The 22,461-nt window shown below is 29.1% G+C and overlaps 1 protein-coding gene across 2 annotated transcripts; it reads right to left on the bottom strand.

The window, feature by feature from the left end:
• Nucleotides 1-501: 501 nt before the first annotated feature.
• Nucleotides 502-19,144, bottom strand: LOC107448669 (uncharacterized protein C2orf42). Of its 2 annotated transcripts, XM_043039236.3 has the most exons (10): nucleotides 18,880-19,144; nucleotides 16,867-16,913; nucleotides 13,909-14,619; nucleotides 11,672-11,813; nucleotides 10,086-10,202; nucleotides 8,775-8,849; nucleotides 7,504-7,602; nucleotides 6,335-6,543; nucleotides 1,920-2,082; nucleotides 502-785 (listed from the first exon to the last, which is right to left on the bottom strand). In XM_043039236.3, the coding sequence occupies exons 3-10, from the start codon at nucleotides 14,608-14,610 to the stop codon at nucleotides 613-615; spliced, it is 1,680 nt and encodes a 559-aa protein (XP_042895170.2). In that variant the 5' UTR covers nucleotides 14,611-14,619; nucleotides 16,867-16,913; nucleotides 18,880-19,144; the 3' UTR covers nucleotides 502-612. The 2 variants fall into 2 exon arrangements, with proteins under 2 accessions (XP_042895170.2, XP_042895171.2); XM_043039237.3 differs by lacking the exon at nucleotides 7,504-7,602 and having other exon boundaries at nucleotides 18,880-19,139.
• Nucleotides 19,145-22,461: the final 3,317 nt, after the last annotated feature.

The raw sequence follows: 22,461 nt of genomic DNA, 5'->3' as shown, positions 1-22,461 counted from the left end.
TCTCTGTGATAAATAACTTAAAAATTTCATTTAAGAAATGTCTGTTATCTTGCCAATGTTATTCTCAAGTCATTCAAAAGTTTCACTTTAAATGATGCAGAAGTACTCAATGCAAAATAAATGATGGCACTATTAGTTATCAGGTAAGAGCAGACAGGTCTTTTATTTTAGACAATGAAAAAACTTAGGAGTTTAAACAAAGTTTCTGTGTTTGTCTATCAAAAGCACAATAAAAACTATTAACATTTTTAACCATAAGTATATTTTTTGTACACCTAAATTTTGTTAAAACAATCACATATTGAAATTAACAAAATAAGATGCCGTTTTGAACCTTTGATGTAACACCTAAATTTTGTTTGAAAAAATTAAAAGTCAAAATCATAAATAAACTCTATACTACTTTAAATCTCAAACCGGTACTTTTATAGAACCTTAAACTTTGACGTTATGAACTCGTATACATAAATAAATCATTGAATTAATCTGACCAAATGCATATTTATACTAAATAAGTCTTTAATCTAAAGATATATATTTGTTTACATAATATTGCATAGGTAATTGATTTTATAAATATATGTACAGAAAATATTAACAGATTTAAGGCATTCATTTACTACTGCTCTCAGAAGTCGTCGGAAATCGATGTTCCACTATTCCATTACGCTGGTGTCCATATTCAAATATAAGTTTCATTTCCCCAACTTTAGAGACAGGCAAAATGTCTGGAATCCATTCAATAGTGAAAGGAGTAGGCTCTGTTTGGCTCAATGCAGTATGGCCTAGAAAAAAAAATATTAATGATACACTTTAGCATCAAGTATTACATCCCATAGAGAATTTCATTGTTTTATTATGAACATTTGAACAATTTTTAAAAAAAAATTCCATTTTATAGTGTTGTTCAAGTGATTATAAAAATTAAAGATGGCAAGAAATAACTTTTCTTCTGGTGAGAAATTCATTAGTATCAGTTAAAAATTATTTCTATTTTATTAAGAGTACATAATATTTTAGTAGAGAAATTGTAAATGCAAGAAAAGAAAAGTTAAACACTGCAATAAAAACACAGAAAATATAACTGTTATTACTCAATGAAATGATCCATCATATAAACAAAATATACTTACTATAACTAATATATATGGGATAAATCTTGGCAAACCATGATATACTTTAAAAAGAATGAGATACAATAGATAATAAGCCTACATGTCATTTCTTTTATGTTACTACAACATGCGGGCAGAATGGCCACTTTTCTAAGATTAAAGGATAGAGTTTTTATAAATTTGTTTTAAAGTGACACAACAGTAACTGAAACAATTAGTAAGAATACTGGTAACTATTAAATATACTCCATTGACAAAGTTATGTAGTGAGTTGAGGCAAAAAGAGAGAACCCGAATTAAATAAAAATTTTACACAGAAAAATTAGCAAATCTGCCCTACAAAGTTTGAGGGTAAATTATTTCCTAGGTAACAAAATGCATGTTTTAACGGAGGACTGTTGGTTTAGTAAATTTGATTTAAAGTTATTTTGCCCACCATAGAGTAATAATAATTCAAAAGAAAACTTTAATAAAGTCAGTTTGCTATAAAAATTTCCATCTTAAGGGATTTAAAAAAATTAAAAAAAAAGTTTCACAAAATAGAAATATCCAGCAAAACATTGTATTCTTATGCAAACAGAATTCAACAACATTCACTATTCAAATAAAAAAATATTTACAAATCTTATACTTTCTAAAATTTAGAAAATATTAAAAAACTAATGATTTGCAATAAAAGAAATTAGGCTTAGATCAAAAATCAAAGTTCAGATACAAAAGAGAAGAACAAAGGAGAGTTATAACTTACTTTAAAATAAAAGTGAGTTATAACTTAGTTCAGAACAAAGGAGAGCTATAACTTACCAACTTTGAGAAAAGTTTTCAGTTCTACTGGATTTATATGTTTTGGTTTGGATTCTAAGAGCTTTCTCAAATATGCTGCTTCTGGATCCAATTTATCTTCTTGCAAAGGTACAAAAACACCATCTCGAACTTCTGTGAAACTTCTTTGTACTTCTAATGTAACCTACAAATCATCAATTATCATTATATCAGTATTTTATTTTAATAAATAATACAGTTAAGAATCTAAAATAAAAACAAACTGAACTCCAACTAATGTACTAGTGAAAATATAATTACAGGTCCAAATATTGACGCAAAATAAAAGAAATTATTTAAATTTAATCACCACATATTTCATCACTGAAAGTTTTAATCAAATTAAACAACTTACTTCATTAATAAACAGTTAGGAGCTTAAGGCCAAAGGGTTCCAAAACCTATAACTCATATGGACTACAATAAGTTCAACGACTTAGTCAGCAAAGGCATTACTTTAAAAATTTGAGAAAAACTGCTCATTTTAAAAGGTTTTAGGACTATTTAAACCCTTATTTGGGATATTTTAATCCTTTTGCCCCCTTCATAAGAGGGTCGTCATTTTCTCACTAACATTCTCATCATAATGTAATTTTAAAACATATAGAAATTTTAATTTCAAAACTAAGCATTGAATAAAATATTCATGGAACAATAATTTCACTTTTAATTATTGTAATTTTTTTTAAAGAATTTCATATGATTAATAGCAATTAAAATGTTCAATTTATTACTAACTGAGTTGTTCTTTATATACTTATACTGTAAATTTTAAAATACAGTAAAGAACCCGTTACCTGGAAATCAGAAAACCAAAAAACCGGAACGAAATTCGATAAATTTTCCCACCATTTAAAAAAAAAAAAAAAATTTTTTTCCTCATAAGATTTTAGGATTTTTCTTTATTTTTAGAAAGGTGTTTACCTTACCATCATTTTGGAAATAATCATTAGTGTATTACTTCATTGTTTTTTCTTCTTTTTAAGATTATTTCCAAATATTTTTTTTTTAAAATTGGGTTTAACAATAAAAAAAAAAAACGTTTTTTTGTAGCAATTCAGAAAACCGGAAAAATCAGTTATCCGGAATAGCGATGGTCCCGATCGTTCCGGATAATCGGTTCCCTACTGTATAATCAAAATAAATTGAAAATTCCAGTTGTCCTGCCTTAGAATATTAAAATTAATGACATGATTTAAGTATAGTAAATGTAACTTACTAATTACAAGTCAGAATTTTTGTAATGATATTATTTTTGTTATGATGATTAGAGAATATTTCTTCCCACAGTAAATTTATGATTATTAATGTAATTGCTTGGCATCATAACCAGAAAACAGCAAAACCTATAGGTAAGAGGTAGAAATAAATTTCTTCACATGTTTTACCTTATTGAAACATCTTTGTAACAGGTATTTTTAAACATTATTCAAAAAAATAAAAAAAATTAATTAGACTGAAATATAAAAACAAAAAGGGAAGACATATTCTCTTATGAATCAATTATTATACTACTGGTACTTAAAGAAGTTTCAATGTGACACATTAAACAGTTAATGTTTTCTATGGATAATTTTATTATAGAATCAAACTGGGAATAATACAACGACAGATAGAAAGGAACTTAAATACGATAGTTAATAACTGTAACTATACACTGTACAACAGTGACTGCAGGAACTCAAATATAATTAGTAATTACATTTATATCACAAACTATTCGAATTAACCCTCAATTACATGGATTACAACTGTTCTGTTTTCAGCAAAATATTTTAAAAGTTTCATGATGGTGCAACTGGAATAAAGTGGCATTTCATAAGCATGTTTAAATTATTTATATGTGTCATGGTAATACAAAACAATTTAAATCAAATTTTCTAAATCAGGAATTAGAAGCGGAGCAAATTGGTATTTTTGCAATTAAATCAAAACCAATTCTAAGTTCTAAGCTAAATCAAAGAACATTTTCATATTATAACTGGATCAACAGTTTGAAGATAATAGAAAAAAAATCAGAAACATTGGTTGAAAACTCCAAGTCTTGCAAAAACTTATTAATTTGGATGATGGAAACTTGGAGACATTTGCACTGAATCTTGCTTTTTGATCTGTTAGTTTTCTTTCACAGCAGCCACCAAAAACGCTTTAATTCAGAAAAATAAAGTCGCATATACAACTAGCTAAAGCCTCAAACTTAAGTTCTTTATCTTATGCCATGGTTAAACTACAAAGAAGGAATAGCAAATTGTAAAGTGTACCATATTTTACCAATTGTAGCTGATACCTCAGTAAAAGTTATACAGTGCTTTTTTTCATTCTGTTCAAGTTAAAATTTTTTAAAAAAACATGGAAAAATAATCATGCAATCGTAGACACAAAATGTGTAAGTGCCAACATTGCACACACAAAACACCAATGACGTACAAAATAATTAGTAAAATGTGTGTTAAAAATTAATGATTTTAAGTATGATGCACATATTTCACATATTAAGTATGATGTTTTGGGCTCACGACTTTATCCAAAAGCATGAAGATAGAGTACGACCGGAACGACAGCATTAATTGCAAGGACAGTACAAGGTTCAAATTGGAGGCTGGCATATTTGCATGCAACCCAAAACTCAGACACTCATAATGATGCAACCATTACTTTAATGATAAATGCCACACAGTGAAAATGTAATGACGAACATAAAAAGGTTAACACATAAATGAAACATGATAATATGAAGATGATAAAAAAAATCAGCCGTTAGAAAACATTTTATAACAAGCAATAGCACTAAAGTACAAGCGACAGATCTATTTAAAGCCTCACATAATTTAAATAACGCCAATGCCAACATGCCGTAACAAATGTAGACTATTAGAATTACATTTGTATAAAAAATATATGCAAATCTTAAACCACAATGTAAACCGGCATGACACAACATTTGATAACCCTGGTCCCTAATGGCAGACCATACGTTCATCACAAATATGTGTAAATGAAAACCCCAAAAGTAAACAAAATGTAGGGATTTTGATTAGTAATGTCTATGGATATGCACAATTAGCGTCATTAAGCCATGATGGCTCAGGGGATATAGCATTCACTTCGAACGATGTAAACGGGGTCGAATCTCAAAGATGGCTGATCGATATGAATTCTGCATCCGGTTAGCACCGACCGTAGTGCTGACGTAAAATATTCTCTGTGGTAGACAAATCATGGGTTAGAGTCCCCTTGCCGTTAGGCGAACCAAGGGAGATTTCCGGGGTTTCCCTCTCTATGTAACGCAAATGCGGGCTAGTTCCATAAAAAAAAACCCACAAAAGCAAAATTTTTCTGGATTGGTTTCAAAATTACAAGGCTACGGAGTTGAACATTAGTAATCGTAAACCTAAAAATTGGGTCAGCTGTTCAGGGATGGTTAAAAAATAAAATAAGATTGGCGTCCTTGATGGATGAAACATTACATGCATTACAATATTTGAAAGTACTGTTCAACACATCATTTTACATAACTAAAAATAACAAACCATTTACTGACTTAATATTTTTCATAGATTGCTTCGCGTACTTAACTCAATTATTCTAGTCCACTTGTTCTGGCCAGTCTTAAGCAAAAGGTTAAAGATCTGGTGGAGTTCTTAGCAAAATACTATACTTCTAACTGCTTTATTTATTTATTCATTTAGCTAGCATCAAATTAGAAACATTAATTCACTAATGTCACTGTGCAATTTTGTAATGCAAATAACAGTTATGCCTTTTTTATGCTTTATCTACCTGCCAACATTGAAGAAGTAAAATAACAGAGATTTTACTAGCAACATTTTTAGGCTATACGTAAAGTTTTGAAACATCATGCTTGTCATGTAAGTCAAAAAGAGAAGTTCAAAATTGGAAAAAATATTAGCACTTACAGTTAGCAAAGTAAAAAATATGTATATAAATTTTAATCTCTAAATAAGATTTTTTTAAGTCCTTCTTTATAATTACTTAAAATATAAACACTCAACATACTGCAGTACTGGCAATAGCACCATCTGTTGAGGAATAAGAGAAGTATTTTTGACATCAGCAATTATTTTATCGGCAAAAAAGAAGCTTTTTTAAAAAAATTTCTTCGAGAAATACGGAGAAATTTGAGAATATACAGGTGAACAGAAGAGGTCGTAAAATACAAGAGTCGTCCTTAAAAAACAGGAGACTTTGCAGTTTGATTTAATAATATCCTGACTCCTAAAAATTTTGAATTTCTGGAGAACCCCCTGACCTTGCTCATTTACTATTTCAAAAAATAAATGAATAAACATTTATTCCCTATTTAAACTAGAAAGCTTCACAAATTTAACAAAATGGTAGGTCATGTAGTATACTATAACTTAAAAATCAATACTTACATCTGGAGTATAAAAAACACGTTTCAACTGGATAATATTTGTAATTTTCCAGATATACTTGGAAAATATCCCAATTGGTAAGGCATCTTTTCTATTGTATCCAACAACTGAATTAGGAAGCCGTTTCTTTTTGGAGCCTTCAGATAAACGCTGTTGGATGATGTTGAAGAAAGACTGTGGAACTTGGAAGACTAAAGGTTCTGGCTGACCTAAAAATTTTTTTAAAAAAAAGTTAAAAAGAAACCAACAAGGGAAATTTTGGAGGAAAAAAGATGTTAAAACTTGAAGCACGAAATAAATTATGCTGTTGTAGGACTGATGTCGTTAATTAAATGGCAAAATCAATAAACAAGCAAATATACATTTTGTAATTTTGAGCTTTCAAACTGCACAAGTACAATTTATTTTATTTAATTTTTGTATCATGTACTAGATTAGTTCAATTACAATGGGAATTGATGAAAGTTTGATAGTATTTTTTTATTAAATAGTTTATTACTTGCATAAAATACACAGCAAATTAAATTACATCATTGCATGAATTGCAGTAAAGTTTGTGCAGTTGTAAGAGATATGTTTTATCAAAAAGCATCACAAATCCAATATTTATCATCAACTTATACCATTGGTTGTATATTTAGCTCATTTTTGTGAAAATGAATTATTTCTCAATTTTGAATAAATTGTTTCCATTCCTGGCATAGGTTTCTATTAGTGTATACATCATAAATTATAATTCTTTCAATTTTTTACGGATACCGAAATATACTGAAATCTTGAAAAGACCTGAATTACAAGCCAATTTTATAATTCCCTGTGTTTTCAGGGCCTTCCCTGTGGCGTGGCAACCATAAAAGAGATAGATCAGAAATGAAAGATGACAAAAGAATTTCAGCAAAATATAAATTCTAATGAAATAGCAAAGATAGTGAAATCATTTGAAGTTTCTGTTCATTAAGGTAGATACTAGGTAAACAACTTTTGAAATACCAAGACAGGTATTATTTTGACTAAAATAATAAAGATATTGTTGTTGTTTTTATATCAAGAAATTTTTCGTATCTTCCTTCCAGCCTTTGATATCAAGATTCGACTGTACACAACACAGATAATAAATCACTTTGAAACAATTTCAAGGCAATAATATATAAAATTGAGTACATACTAACCATTAAACTGATAATGCATAGTTTGGTTAATTCGTTCAACAACACTGTTTAGCCATGAGTCAAAGCTAAGTACAGGTTTATCTTCAATTGAATTCAAAACTAAAAAGATATGGCACAGAAAGCTGAAGTTAATTAAAGTAGATAAAGAAGTAAAATAAACTAAACATGAGATTTTTAAAAATTTGATTTAACACATGAAGCACTAATAAACTTAATTAAAAGTATAAACATATTACTACATTACATAAGGTAATAATAATTGGTAATAATAACATGATGAAAATTTTTTTTCTTCTTATTTTTGTAACTATCAGGATATTTTAACAACTCAGGATAAATATATCTAGATTCTTTGATTTTGAAGTGGAATCTGTATACTAGGGAAATTACGACTTCTTTACATCGAAAATGATAGCAGTTTTAGTTTTTTCTAGGTGCCTACAAATCCTGTTAGTTCAATATATAGCTATATATATTCCAACCTAATAAAAAAAACCTAATACAAGAAATATTATAAATATCGTTAGAATGATTTTTAATAAGCTTTGAAAATATATCAAAATTAGAAGATTCCAAAGTGCAGAAGCATTATCAAAAAAGATGTCAAAAAGTATAAATCTTTTGCTTGGAGAATTTTTAAAAAATCCAAAACAGGTTAAAAACAAAATTAATTTGTGGATTTATTTTAAAATTAAAGTAATTTAATGCAAGATAAAAAAAAAATTTTAAAATTTCATTGTTGCCACGAAAACCAAATTTTTTTTCTAAGTTTCCCCTTTGGAAAAAGATTGTGTACCCTTACCCTAATTCATCTGTTAATTTATTTATTTTATCAAAACAAAAAAAACCAAGAAAAATATTAAAATTTTATGATAAATATTTAATATTTTTCCTGTTGTTGTTGCCGTGTCTATGCATACAGTGCTAGTGCAAAGATTAGAGTCCTCCAAAAGTCTTGATAACAAGATTTGCAAAAGTTCTGGAGCCCGATGGCCGTAGAGAATTTCGATGGGGGGTTCGAGAAGGAGCCGATAATGGCCTGGCATTCAAAAACATGGTCTGGAGTTAGTTGCAAATGAGGACAGTACTTGCAGATGGGATAGGATTTTATGTTGATGTGTGAGATCTTCATGCCTTTGAAATGCCTAGTACGTAGCCTAGCTATTGTAGAGGAGAGGTATTTTTCCTCTTTATGAAATGAATTGTTAAAAATATATTTTAATATGCAGAATACAGAAATATTATAAAATAAGTCATAAATTTATACTTACTGTTTTTTGTAGATACATACACTCTTTTCTGTTCCTTTTCAGTCCCGTTTTCTTGCAACAAATATATATCTGAATCTAAAATATGAATAGAATACAAATTTAATGCACAAGCAAATAACATATGAATGATTGACATACTGAATTTTTTTAAATTTTAAATGCAAAATTCTAAATAATAACACCACTAAATGTCATAGTTGTTCAGCCTTTAAATAGCAAATAATTTATTTTAGAAATAATTTAAATTTCTTTTCAAGTTAATTATTTATAATTCCTTTATGGACTTAATTTATTCAACAAATAAAGCATTCATACCCTGAAAAAAAAATTGATAATTTAATAAAAAGATAGGTTTTATAGCAATTTATACAACATAAATTTTTCAGTAACACTTGAACTATTAGTTTTGTAGTCAATTAATATATATACAAAAAGACAATGTTCCTTTTTAAAAAAAAAAATTATAATATAGTACGAATTTAAACTGGATATTCTAAACCTTTAGGAACAAAAAACAAAAATTTTTAAGTGAACTCTTGATTTTGATTGTTTGGTTGATACAAAATAAAAGAAATTTATGTTCAACTCTCTGAGCCTTAGTCCCGAAACTTTTTGAACTAGTCGAATTTTCTAGTATAGTTTTCTCTATAGTATCTAATATGAAAGTAGTGCATAGCTGAGAAATATGGGTTCAAATTAGCCTAGAAGCACTTAGAGGATAAAAATTACTTTTCTCATAAGAAATGTTAATGTACTGAAATACCTAATAGCTGATTATCATTGTAATAAACCTATTATAGTGCAAAAGTTTTATGTCCAATTAGTTTTGTTAATTAATTAAAAAATATAAATTACTATATTTTTCAGAAAAAGAAATTAATTTAATGTTTCCAAGTCAACTTTACAAGAACAGTTGCAATACAAATTGGTCAACAATAAACTATACAATGCAAAAAAAAAACATTAAGGGGCTGAGACTTGTTGAGTTACAACAAAAATCAAGCATTTCACTTGACTGTGCATGTTTGATTCATTATGCATGCACATAACTCAAACAAAGGATAAAAAAAAACCCATAACACTTTTGAGATGGAGATATCAAGATAGATATGTAGAGTATGTTCAATAATTTACCGTGTACTTTTTTTATAGAAACACTGCAAAATTACCTAATCTTTTCTAAATTTTTTTTATTAATAATACTGTTAAGTGGAACCATGATAATTCTATAAATAAAGCTAGATAAATCAGTATTTCACATATTTTACATAAGATAATGAATCACAAAGAAAATTAAAAAATAAAACATACTTAGTGTTAATTGTTTTTTCTTTTTAGAAGGTGGTGCAATTTCATCAACAAAAAAGTCTTTTAACTCGGAAAATTCCTCAGATAAAGAACACTTTAAAACTTCTTCAACTGTGACATCTGAAAAAAATAATAAATAAACAATACTAATATGAAGAAATTACAAAACTAACATTTTTGTATATGTTACTGTAAAAGCCTGAAGTCTGGTAAATTCTAAGTTCTATCAGTATAACCAAGGATTTACCAAAGTGACGTGGTAAAAGTAAGCAGTAAGCGTTTTTAGGATTCCATTTTAGACTTTCACCAAGCCTTTGCGGTAAAACCAAGAATTTATGACTTCGGGCTTTTACAGTAACATTAACTAACCATCACCAGGAAATAGAAAGAATTAGTTATAAAATTATTTTAATCTTAACTTGTTTTGGAGATGTGTAAAAAACTTATGACTACCATGAAATCAGTATCATTAATAGTTAGTATAAATTCAATACACTGTTTCTTGTCTGGAAAAAACATTTTAATCCTCCTGAAAACAAGCTAGAAAAGAAATGATTTTATTATAAATTTTTCCTCATTTCCAGGTATGGCTCTCTGACAGATTTTCTCATGACAATAAGTCAATTAAACAGAAAATCAAAAAGAAATCAAATACAGCAAATCAAATAGCCAATAATACAGTAAATCAAATTGTATAGAAATATAAACTAAAATAAAATACAGCCTTTTTTTAAATTTAACTAGATTGAATAAATATTTATATCACACAAAGAAAAAGTTAAAAAGAGAACTTGTAAGGATCAAAGCAATTAAACATGATTTAGATTAATCAGAAAGAAGACTTGAACTCATGTATAGCATATGGTTTCTTTAATTCAAAAGAGTCGTAGAAAATATTAAGGAAGTTTGTGTAAAATATATTCATGTAAGTCATGTCTTCAGAAATACAGAGCATTAAGTAATCATTGCTTTTAATGTATATTTTTAGAATCCTAGTAAAACATGAAGCAAAAAAGTATGCACAATTGAGGTTACAAATCAATATTTAAGTTTGAAAAAAAGAAAAACGACAACAAAATCTGTTGAATTACTATTGAACAAGGAGAGATTAAAAAGTATCAAAACATATTTGATTGTCTGATAAAATGGAATTATTAAAATCACCTTCCGATTTTATCTAATGGTTTTTATGGCCCACCATTTTAAATAATGATTAGTAAAATTCTTTTTCCATCACATAAACATTATTTTGCAGCTCCTAATAAGCATATGTTCTCAAATTATTTTCAGCAAATATTCTAAAAAAATATATAAAAGTAGTAGTTACAGAACACCCTGTGTAGCTTTTACCTAAGTAACAATAATGTATGACATACAACAGTTTGACATTTTATTCTTTAGAATGTTCTTAGGAACAATATATAAGATTACATTAAAAACTCTAACTCTAAATTATCTTCAAAAACACATTTAAATCAAAAATCTTCTCAATATTAATTGTAGTATAATTTATAGAAAAATATAATAATTAATAGAATTTATAATAAAAATATATAATATAATAAAAAAAAATTATAACAAAAAATTACCACTTGGAGTCTTTAAGTTGAACACCATATTAAACAAATTTTTGAACTCATCAGAAAGTTTTTCATCACTTGCAAAGGCACATACACACATGTAATAGTGAACACATAATTGTTTCTCTCGAGGTACAAACGGCTTTGTAACCTGAAACACTGTTACATTAGTTACAAATATAATATGTTACATTATAAATGATCAGAAAAGGACAAAAAATACAGGTTATTCAAAATTGGAATAAAAACTATTAAGTGAGCTTTAAGATGTGATTGAGTAAAACTGCTTATAGATTAAAGAAAAATTGTGCCAGAAAAAAGTAACATTAAAAAATTCGGTCATCAAAACCTTATTTCAATTCCATAACTGGAACCAAGCTTAGATAAAATAAAAAATAAAAAACTATTTCTCCTGCTCTTAACTTTGGTACATCATTTTAAAGGAACAAGTCAACTTTTTGATCCTCTCAGTAAAAGATATCTTTTTCCAAATTCTTAGAGTGATCTTACACGTTAAAAAAATCTGTGGTGGTTTGCATTCATAAAGAAAGGTCCAAAATTTTTAGGTACATTGAAATGAGTTAAAATATTTTTATGAATACAAATGACATCATTTCTAAAAGTTCTCGAATTCATGAAAATTTGATTGATGCTCTGCTTGATCTGAAAAATGAACTAGATGCAAAATTTTCCAGAAAACAATAAAGAGAGATACATTGTGAACATAAAGTTAACATCATAACTTTTGGAAATATTTTAAGATTATTTCCCTAATAAAGGGAAAAAACTTTGTTTTGAGAAACTATGTAGCGATTTCTACAAACACTAACCACTTGATGAATTTCTAGTTTTCAAATTTTTATAAAAATTTTTTAAGATATGTTTTTTATCTGCCTTGGGGCTATTTTAACATTAAGTTAACTATAGGTGCCTTGCAGTTAACAGATGCAAATTTTATAATCTTTCTATAATAAAACACATTTTATTAAAATGCATCTGTAACTAAAATATCTTTTTACCAATTGTAAAAAATAATTTGGGAAAAATCAAGAGTGAAAAATAGTTTAGAAAAACTTAAACAGTAAAACAAAATACCATACATCTGATTATTTTGCTTGTGATATGATTATGAGACAAAGATCTTTTATTTATTTATGAAAATTTAACCAATCAACCTATATGGTGTAATACACAGATAAGTAGCCAACATGATAACAGAGGATTTCACTTTTATAATAGGAATTCCCTTTTTAACTTAAGATCAGTTTCTACTTAACTTTTAGTGATTCAGGGAAGGCCTTGACTGACATGAGCGGTCATGTTTGTTAGTGCCCCTTTAATATTAAATCTTTTCATGCTATTGTTGTGTGTAACTTAATAATAAAATTAATTAATATGTTACACAAATCTGCGGAAATTATTTTAGACTAAAACTAACACAACCCGAGAATAAAAATGAGCTTTACACTTGTTCTAAAATATGATGCATGCTTAGACAAAAAAAAAAAAAAAAAAGAGAGAGAGAGAGAGACTTAAATAAAACTTTCTCCCCACAAATCATTTGGCATTAATAATTCTAACTGTATATAATGTTATATTCAGTCCAATACAATAGTTTGCAGTAGTGTACAATAGTTTGGACTGTAATACACATTTTTATAAGAGATAATTCATTTAAAAAAATTTCCAAAGTGAAAAATATTACTTCAAATGTATATAAATTTTCACTTTAATCAACATTAAATCTTAATTTAAATTTTTATTAAAAGACACAAAACCAGAAAGTAAATTTTATGTGACTACTTTTAATATAAACAAAAATACATTTAAGAGTTTTGAAAAAATAACTTTAAATGTAAGTCAAATACTTAAAACTTAACCTTTGATAAAATACATTTTAAAGCTTCAATTAAACATGAAGTATTTAAAAAATATTGTAAAGAATAAATTTAAAAAAAATCAATGTGATTAACTTTTCTAAAAAAATAATAAGCTCACAATTTAAGGGAGGGGGAAAACATTAAGATTAAGCGTTTTAGTAAATCATTTAAATGCTAAATTTTTACTATTGATTTAAGCATTAAGTATTAACACTGAAAAAAAAAAAATTTGGAACAAAATTTGTTTTAATTTTGGCACTTTGACAAATTCTTATTCTCTATTCCTAGATTAAATGAAACATTTTAAAAAGAAAATTTATAGCATAACTTGAATAAGTGATAATATAAGGTTTGAAGAACAATTACCCCAGCTTTGCATTCACAAAGTATTTTATATTTCCTGGCATTTTTTACTGGCTCGTAAAGGAAGAAATGTAGGAATCCCAGAGGATGTGATTCATCAGGTACACACTTCACAACCATTGTATGTTTGTTTATCCTCTGAACCAAATGTGTCTCCTCTTCAGGTTTAGTTATTAAGGAACAAATTTCCTGCTTCATAGCATCCGAAATTGGAAGAACATTCAAAATTGCCTCTTTTAAAATCAAAGGCTTTGCTTCCACTGTACAATTAACAACAGGTAAGGTATGGTTACATGGATTCATATTAAGAGTTATGGTGTTCGTGTCCTCTGTTGGTTTCCGACAACTCGGAGCAAAACATACAGCAGCACTTCTGGTGATGATGCTGACTTCCTGTTCATCTTGCAATGTTTCCATTCCTTCAATAAGTGGAAGGCGGATGAAGCATCGACTGTCATCTTCAGCTTCCTGTATTTTCACAGAAAATATTTGCAAGCCAAATATATTGCACGAATTTATTTTGACAGCCTCAGCTGCATCCGAATGTTTGGTTTTTAAAACCTTAAATTTCATAGAGCAATCTTTATTCTTGCATGCCAGCCCTCTTGTGCCATTGTAGGTGCCACACTTAGGACATTTTCTAACACCTCTCAGAGTTGGCTTTCCCAAATTTTCAAAGAGACTTTTGGGCTTTTTTTCTGTCATATTAGAAGCCTAAAATATAAAATGAAATGGTTACATTAAATGTAAAGATTTAGAAACATTGAATACTTCATAAGCATAGTTTCAGCTCGTTTTTCACTTCAGTCCACTTAACTCATTAGTTCTATACATGCATTTTAACTAATTTTATCGAAATTAATTTTCTCACATTAATTATTTCAAGCCTCGTAGTGGGCCAAAGAAAAAAAGTAAGGACATTTTTAGAACAGCATGCATACACCAAATTACTTTTTAAAAAGGCAAATGACACACTAAAAAGAGTATGATTTGCTTTTCTAAAGTATTATTAAGAGGTAAATTTTATCACATAATTATAAAAGAATGCACTATTTTTTTAATTTCAGAATTACTTTGTTTAGAACTGAAAATGTTTACAGTTTCTGGTAAATTTTTATTAATGTAATAATGTTTAACTCCTAACAGCTTGGATCAATGCATGGTAAATTTTCAAAGCAAGATTGCATTAAAAAAATATCCAATATCAGTTACCTTTTTCAAAACCTAATTAATTAAATAATTTTAAACTCATGTTTCAACAATCTCTAAAAGAAAACACAGTGAATAAGCTGCTTATTAGTATTATTTACTAAGTTAATTTACTGAATAGTCTAGAAAATCACCATTTAATAATTCAATGGATATGATTATTGTATTACAGATCAGAATAGATTATTTTTAAAGTAAATCTGTGCAAAATAACAAATCTACACCCCATAAGATATGCTATTGCTTTAGTTGAAAATAATAAATAAGCATAATATCTCTGAATACCTTATTAAATCATAAAAATTATCACTCATAGGTAAACCAATCAAATCAATAATCAATCAAAACTAATCATAAAAACTGGATAACATAATTAATTATTGAGTTACTTTTTTACAAAATAAAAGATTTTTAAAAATAGAGAACTCTACAGGTAAGCCTATACATTGCCTACAAAAAAGGAAGAGGTACTCAGTTTTTCAAATTTCTCAAAATATTCTAAGAGGATTATTTTGTTACATTACTATAGATGTAATTAGTTCATGCGATTTTTCATACTCAGCAATAAGGTTTAAAACTCTCAGAGGTTTTAGGGAATGACAATAAATTACGAAACAAAACAAGTATTTTTGAACACCCAATGCCAGGAAATGAAGCAATAAGCTTGTAGTTTATGTTGATTACTTCGGCTGTTATTTTCAATAACTGCATTAAATTTCATAAATCTAGCTTGAATATTTATGAATAGACATTTTTAATTAAAAACTAATATTTTTGTATTACGTTATTTTGCTATAACTTTATAAATATTCAATGGAATCGAACATAATTTCTCGAGCAACTTAAAATTCATTATTTATTATTAATAATTAAAATTATTCAAAATTATTTATTTAAAATTAAATAAAAAAAATTGTTAAAAACTGTGCAAGATATGAGCATTTAAAGTAGTTCTTTTATACTGTGCATGAGCTGAAAAATTTTTAAAAAAAAAAATCCTTTTTATAATATTGTAATGCAGTGTTTCCCAAAGTGTGGTATGTGTACCCCCAGGGGTACAGGAGCAGTTTAGCAGGGGTACGCATTCTTATGCGAAATATCTTGCAAGAAACGAAAATTTCAAAAATTTTTATTTAAAAACAAAGCTAGCCATGAAAATCAGAAATATTAGGAAAACCAACAAACTCTTATTTTCAAATAATTTTTATTTTAAATACTATCATTGTCAACATGTTTTAAGAATTCAAGGACAAACTTAAATCTACAACCTAAAATAGCCTAAAGTACATTCAAGTTTCATTAAAAACTAATTGATATTTCAAAAAAACATAAAATTTTATTTTGAAATTTAGTTTGTAAAAAAAAATATTTGTGGAAATAATTTATGTGTTAAATAAAGTTCCTTTTCCATTAAATGAATTATTAAATATTTGCACAGTTGATATATTTGAAGGAAATGCTATACAATTTCAAAAGTTTCTGTATACTGGATTTTTCTACGTTTAATATGTACACTTTTGACCAATTGTGACGAATTAAGAGTTTTTTACTGGTTTTTCCATTTACTTTTCCACTAATCTTCAGATTTCACTAATTCAGCTTTTCCTAGATACCACAAAGGCTTGATTTTGTCAAGGAAAATCTGATCAGTTGATTTTATTTACATCCAACTGGATAATTTTATTGATATCTGATTATCTTTTAAATTAGAAAGAATTTTCAATATTTATTCTTACATACAAAATTACTTACGTAACAAGCTACAGCCTTTTAGCTCCATTTTTACTAAACAAGAATACCTATAAAATAAAAATTCTAAGAATTAGGTAGATTGTTACAATTCAAACTTAAAGAAGAAAAAAAAAGGAAAAAAAAAACAGGTAAAAAATGTAACAAATTTTAGAAGTTCTGATAGGGAAAAAAAATGCATAATGTAATTCAATGCCAAATTTTGAATTACATTACATTTTTCTATTGTCAAATAACTTTTGAAGAAAAAGAATAATTATTTACATCTTAGTTTTTATTTCTTTTAAGTATAGTTTTGAACTAGTAATATACTTTAAAATCAAGAATACTTAAACGGCCAGGATTGGCTGGATGCTGGACTCACATTTTTGAAAACAGGAGTCTGAATCCAGATCACCGAAGACTCCCCGTGTAGTAAATGGTAACCTGTGTACGTTAAATCTGTCAGGTCACAAAGTTCTCCATGTTCCCATAACAAATAAATACCGCTTCGGGTACTGAATTGGAGATTGATCGTTCTCTAGTTCAAAATTACGATCCGCAGATGAATTAATGTATGAATGGCTCTGCCCTATAAATGGGTGTGCCAGAAGTCGAATTCTTGGCCATAGGTGGCGCCACTGGAAAAAAGAACGATACCAACCCTTCTACCTTAATGGATGACAACAACGACAATACTTAACTTTTTTTTTAATTATTTAACTACCAAAACACCTTGATCACACTCTATTAAAATATTGTTTAAACTTTTGCCAATGGCGCCTAATGGCACTAGCTATTCTGGACTATCAGATTCACCAGACACAAGCAAAGAGTAAAAGTGTGTAGCATAAAGTGACACTTAGATTAGAAATGGGGAGATTTCCGTATCGTGATCTGTGGCAGAATAATCACCAAGTCTTGGAAACTTCCGGGCAGTGGCCAGCGAGAAACTAAAAAAAAAACATCACAGAAAGGAATCAACTCGAAAGGTATAACTCGCAGACACCTCCGGGCAAACAGCCACATGTTTTTTTTTTTAAAAAAAAAATTGCAAGTTATCTATTTGGCACCTTGGCGATTGTAGTTGGCGCGACAGATCACGATATGAAAATATCCCCTTAGAAATTGTCACTAGGAACTTTTAGTTTAGTATACATGAAATTTACCATTTTCTTGTTATTTTTATCACGATTTCTGATTATTAGAAAATCTCCCTTTTAAGTAATTTCTTTCCCTGTTTTCTGCAAAACGCATAAAAAATTGCAGAAATAAGAAAGGCACTCTATTGTGAACAATTATCAAAACGCTAAATGTAAATTAAAAGAATTAAAAAAAACATATATATGAAAAATTTTATTTCTGGTACATTAAAAAAATTTAACTTTAAAACATTTTTTAAAAAAATCTAATAGAAAATCTAATGATTTTTAAAACTAGCCGTTTTATAAAATTATATATCATTGGGATGGATGTGAATTTAATAAGCAGGAGACATACTTTAAAGTTTAAAAAGGAGCTAATTGTTTTTAGAAAAATTTATTGGTATTAAGCTAGGATTTCTCTAAATAATAACTACATAATACTATGCTCTTTAACATATAATCAAGTGAAAAAAGTTTTTATTTATTTTGCATAGAACGTAAAAAAAAATTCTGCTCATAATATTTATTGAAATATTTTTAATAATCTCGCCTGTAACACGTTTGAAATTTGTTTACGTTTACTTTTATCTTTCAAATTGTCATACTTCACGAGCTAAATTTTTTTAATTTCATAATTTCATTCCATTTAAGTTAGGCAAACTGCAAATTCAAAATTCCTTATCTTGTGTCAAAATGCAAATAAAATGTAAAATAACTGCTTGTATTGTATCTACTTTTATTTCACAAACAATTAAATGCAGAAGTATAAAGCACAATAAATCATCAAAAAAAAATAGACAATCAGAGTTACTGCAAAAACAACCAAAAATTGGTACATAATGTATTGAACATTAGACAAACTTACAATAAAACAACACAGTAATATGTTTACCTTTGAGTGTAACAGCGTTAAAATCACGTAAGAAAAGCGAACTCATAATCAGTGTTTAATGAAAATCTGATAGAGTATCATAGATTTTTATCATATTATCTTCACATCAAACAAATGACAGAATCAATTTTATTTATAATATAAAATTTTTGTTTTCGTGTAATCTAACCAACACCGCAATAATTTTTGTTTATTTATTTGATTGTTTAATTCAGCAGGATTCAGATGAATGGACTGTGTGGAGTACGTACTCAAAATATGTGGTTGGCTTTTAGCTCTTTAAGAATAAATAGGTAAATGGTTAACCCAAGTGAAAAAAGGACTCTCACTTTAAACTTTATTTACTTAATTTAAGCGTAGTTTGCGTAACGTTAAGTTTCATCTTTCAAAATACATGTTGTAAAATTTTTAATTCATAAATAAATGTCCCGCAGTGGACTGATCATTAAGACACGGTTCCCAGCAGATCACCGAAATCAAGCATCACTGGCTACAGTCAGAGTGCGGGTGGGTGACCCACTTGGATCGGTCTGCGTAGGAACCGAGGGTGTGTGGTATTGGTCCTCGTTAAACTGTGCTACCGTAAAGTGCTCGACTTCGCCCGCAGGTCGTTGGGCTACCGAAGCGGGGGTGCCATCCCCTCTGCAGAGGATCAAAATTGTGATGGCATGTCTTCGGATCATCCTCAGGGATGTATCTCAGATCGTCACCAATAGCCCATTGTGCAGCTCTAGTGGGACGTAAACGAACTGCAACAACCAATATTACACAGAAAGGATTTCTAAAAATGGTACTAGCAATTTAGTAATTCAGCGAATAATTAAAAAAAAAATTTTTTTTGTTAAGAAAACTTCGGAAACATTTTCTCGAGGGGGGGGGATATATAGTGCTTTGATGTCATAATTTAGCATGATAGCATTTTCTTCTAGGAGACGGTAACTGGCTGTTCGGACTGTAACTGCGCCCTATGGTTTTGAAATAGCATTTTTACTTAGTCACTTCATATATATGCAGGGAGCCTCCCTAGCCGAGCGGTATCGCCGGTCCAAACACTCTGTTAAGCGTGGAGGTAGCGGGTTCGAATCCCGCCGTAACCCTGGATGTATTCTTTGTGATGTCTTTCTCTGAATTGTTCTATCTGTATTTTCTACTTGACAATGACTTATAAGCCTATATTGAGCACACAAGTCAGCAAATGTATGTAATTTCAATAAAATCAATCATCATATATGTCTACTATTTATAGGTACTTAGTTTTATTGAAGATCGGGAATTAATGATTAAGAATGGTAATATTTTTAGTGAAGTAGAGCATTTATCCTTATTTTAGAAGCACTTATCTTTACCCGTATGGGATCCAGCTAGTAAGATTGACGCTAACACTCAGTTTGATTCTGAATCTGAGTCTGCAGGAACACCATCTACTGCCACCAAGCAGAAGAAGAAGAAATCTAAAGCTCACATCAACATTAGTGATTCACAGGTTTCTTCTTCCCAGCCTGTGACTTCTCCAAAAACCGAAACTACTTCTTCACCGACGCTGATGAAGATTCTTTTAGTTGCGGTCACCCTCGAGCAGATTCCTCTCAAACCTGAGAATAAATTGAAAGTTATTTTCAATGGTTTAAAATCTGACTTAAAAACTGAAGTTTTGGGATATTTCTTGTAAGGTAGAGGTTTTGAGTGTGTTAAATTAGTCCAGTTCAGGAGGAGAACTAGCAAGATCCATGAACCACCAACATGTGAGGATCTCCTAATTTTCCTGGTTATCCAGGAAAATACCGATCATCACAGGAAGATAAACGACGTCACCATCATCGAGGGAAATCTTATCACCGTTGAAAGATACAGGGGTGACCGGTGGCAAATCCAGTGTTAACGTTGCTTGCTAGTTGTTCGGTCATGTGCAGAACAACGGCAACTGTCATTGTTTGATATTTACCGGCCCTTACCTTTGCTACACCTACAACGAGGATCGGATGAAGCCTGCCAGGTGCTGTAATTGCGGCCTGTCTAAACCAGCCAACTTCACTGGTTTTGAATTGAAAATGATGCAGCTTCGGAAAAGCTCCGTTGGTCATGATAAAGCTCCAAAGCTGTCCAAGGCTTGGAAACACCTAAAAATTCTTTTTTTCTGATCCTGAGATTTGCGATGGTCAAATCTTTTCTACTTTAGTTTTTCCTGCGACATTAGAAAAACATGACGGTTTCAACTCTTTTTTCAGCTGCTTACCTTCGAGTAATCAGCTCCTGGATTATTCAATCTCCAGTATTATTTTACGTCAGAGCATTCCACATCTTCCAAGCACCTACTACTTCATCATTACGAGGATGTGCCTTCTAAGCCGGTGCCTTCTCGCATTCATACTTTGTTTCCACTGTTGGTTAATCATGTTTATAGATTTCTTCCAAATTCTTCAAACCTAATTGTTGTTTTACTAGCAATTAGTAAAATCTTTTACAACGAGCGTATAAGTTGACAGGTAAGCATATTTAACATATCTAATCAGTTGCTCGAGAGTTCTTTTCTAAATCCATATTGTTCGCTCTGAAGAATTTTCAGGTATAATTTTATTCTCTTGTAGATAAGTTCTCTCAAGTATTTTGGGCATGGAGAGAAATTTACTTATGGATCTGAAGTTTGTAGGGTCCGAGTGATTCATGCCTGGCTTCGGTATTAGAATCACTGCGGAGTTATTTCCCTCTTTTAAGAAATAATTATGAAAGATGCATTAATTGAGAGTGTTTGAAATCAGGTTAATATAATCAGATGGAAAGCTTCTTTTTACGCATTTTATTGTTGACATTATCTGCGTGTCTGCCACAGGGGATCTTTTCGTTATTAATGTTCCATAAAGCAACTTAGAACGCTTTTTCTTTTATTTTTATTAACTTACATTACCATAATAAAATGAATTAAAGAAATATTATTTGTTTGATTTGATTGATAATATCCCTGTTTTCCTTGCTATTAGTTTATGAATAAAGAGAAGTCTTTATTTATAAGCTTACAGGGGCGTACGCAAGGGAGGGGTTTAAACTTCCCCCTTGATCTCAGACAAAATAGCAAAAATAAAAATTTTAGTAGAAGTTTTGCGGGCTATTATTTTTTAAGACTATATATTTTTATTTGTCTTATGCCTACTTTTTTTTTCACGGTACTTCTCAGAATACTGAAAAAACATTTACTATAACAGGGTTGTACTTTTGAAACCAAATTCAAGTGATACTGTTACGGGCTGGTTCGCAAGAATGTAACAATTTTGAATTATTTTGATGAAAAATCACGACCTGAAATTAGTGAGGTGACAGCATCTAGAACCAATGCAAGTTTTTCTGTTGAACAGAAATGTGATACTTCCTTTGACGAAAACGTTACTAGCATAACAAAATCTGGTGAATGTGAAAGTGGCCCTCAAAGTGATACTTCCCACCCATATGACATTGGACTTTTTTCAGAAGATATTACATGCGAGAAGATATTACATTATGTTCTTAAACTTAAAAAATCAAATCAAAATTTAACTAAACAATGCTGTCTAAATAAAAAGTCAAAATTGTCTAGCTGTCTAAATTAGGGAA

Source organism: Parasteatoda tepidariorum, chromosome 3 (assembly GCF_982258835.1).
Source record: "Parasteatoda tepidariorum strain Cologne lab strain chromosome 3, Ptep-v5.0, whole genome shotgun sequence".
NCBI lineage: Eukaryota > Metazoa > Arthropoda > Arachnida > Araneae > Theridiidae > Parasteatoda > Parasteatoda tepidariorum.
Note: the sequence above shows the minus strand (reverse complement) of the source record. Positions and strands in the feature narration are given on the sequence as shown.

Coding starts and splice junctions, on each gene's coding strand:
- LOC107448669 (XM_043039236.3), bottom strand. CDS start 14,610: ATGACAGAAAAAAAGCCCAAAAGTCTCTTTGAAAATTTGGGAAAGCCA. Junction 8,850..10,085: donor GAAAAAACAATTAACACTAA/GTATGTTTTATT, acceptor TTCATATTTTAG/ATTCAGATATATATTTGTTG. Junction 2,083..6,334: donor GTGTTTTTTATACTCCAGAT/GTAAGTATTGAT, acceptor GATGATTTGTAG/GTTACATTAGAAGTACAAAG.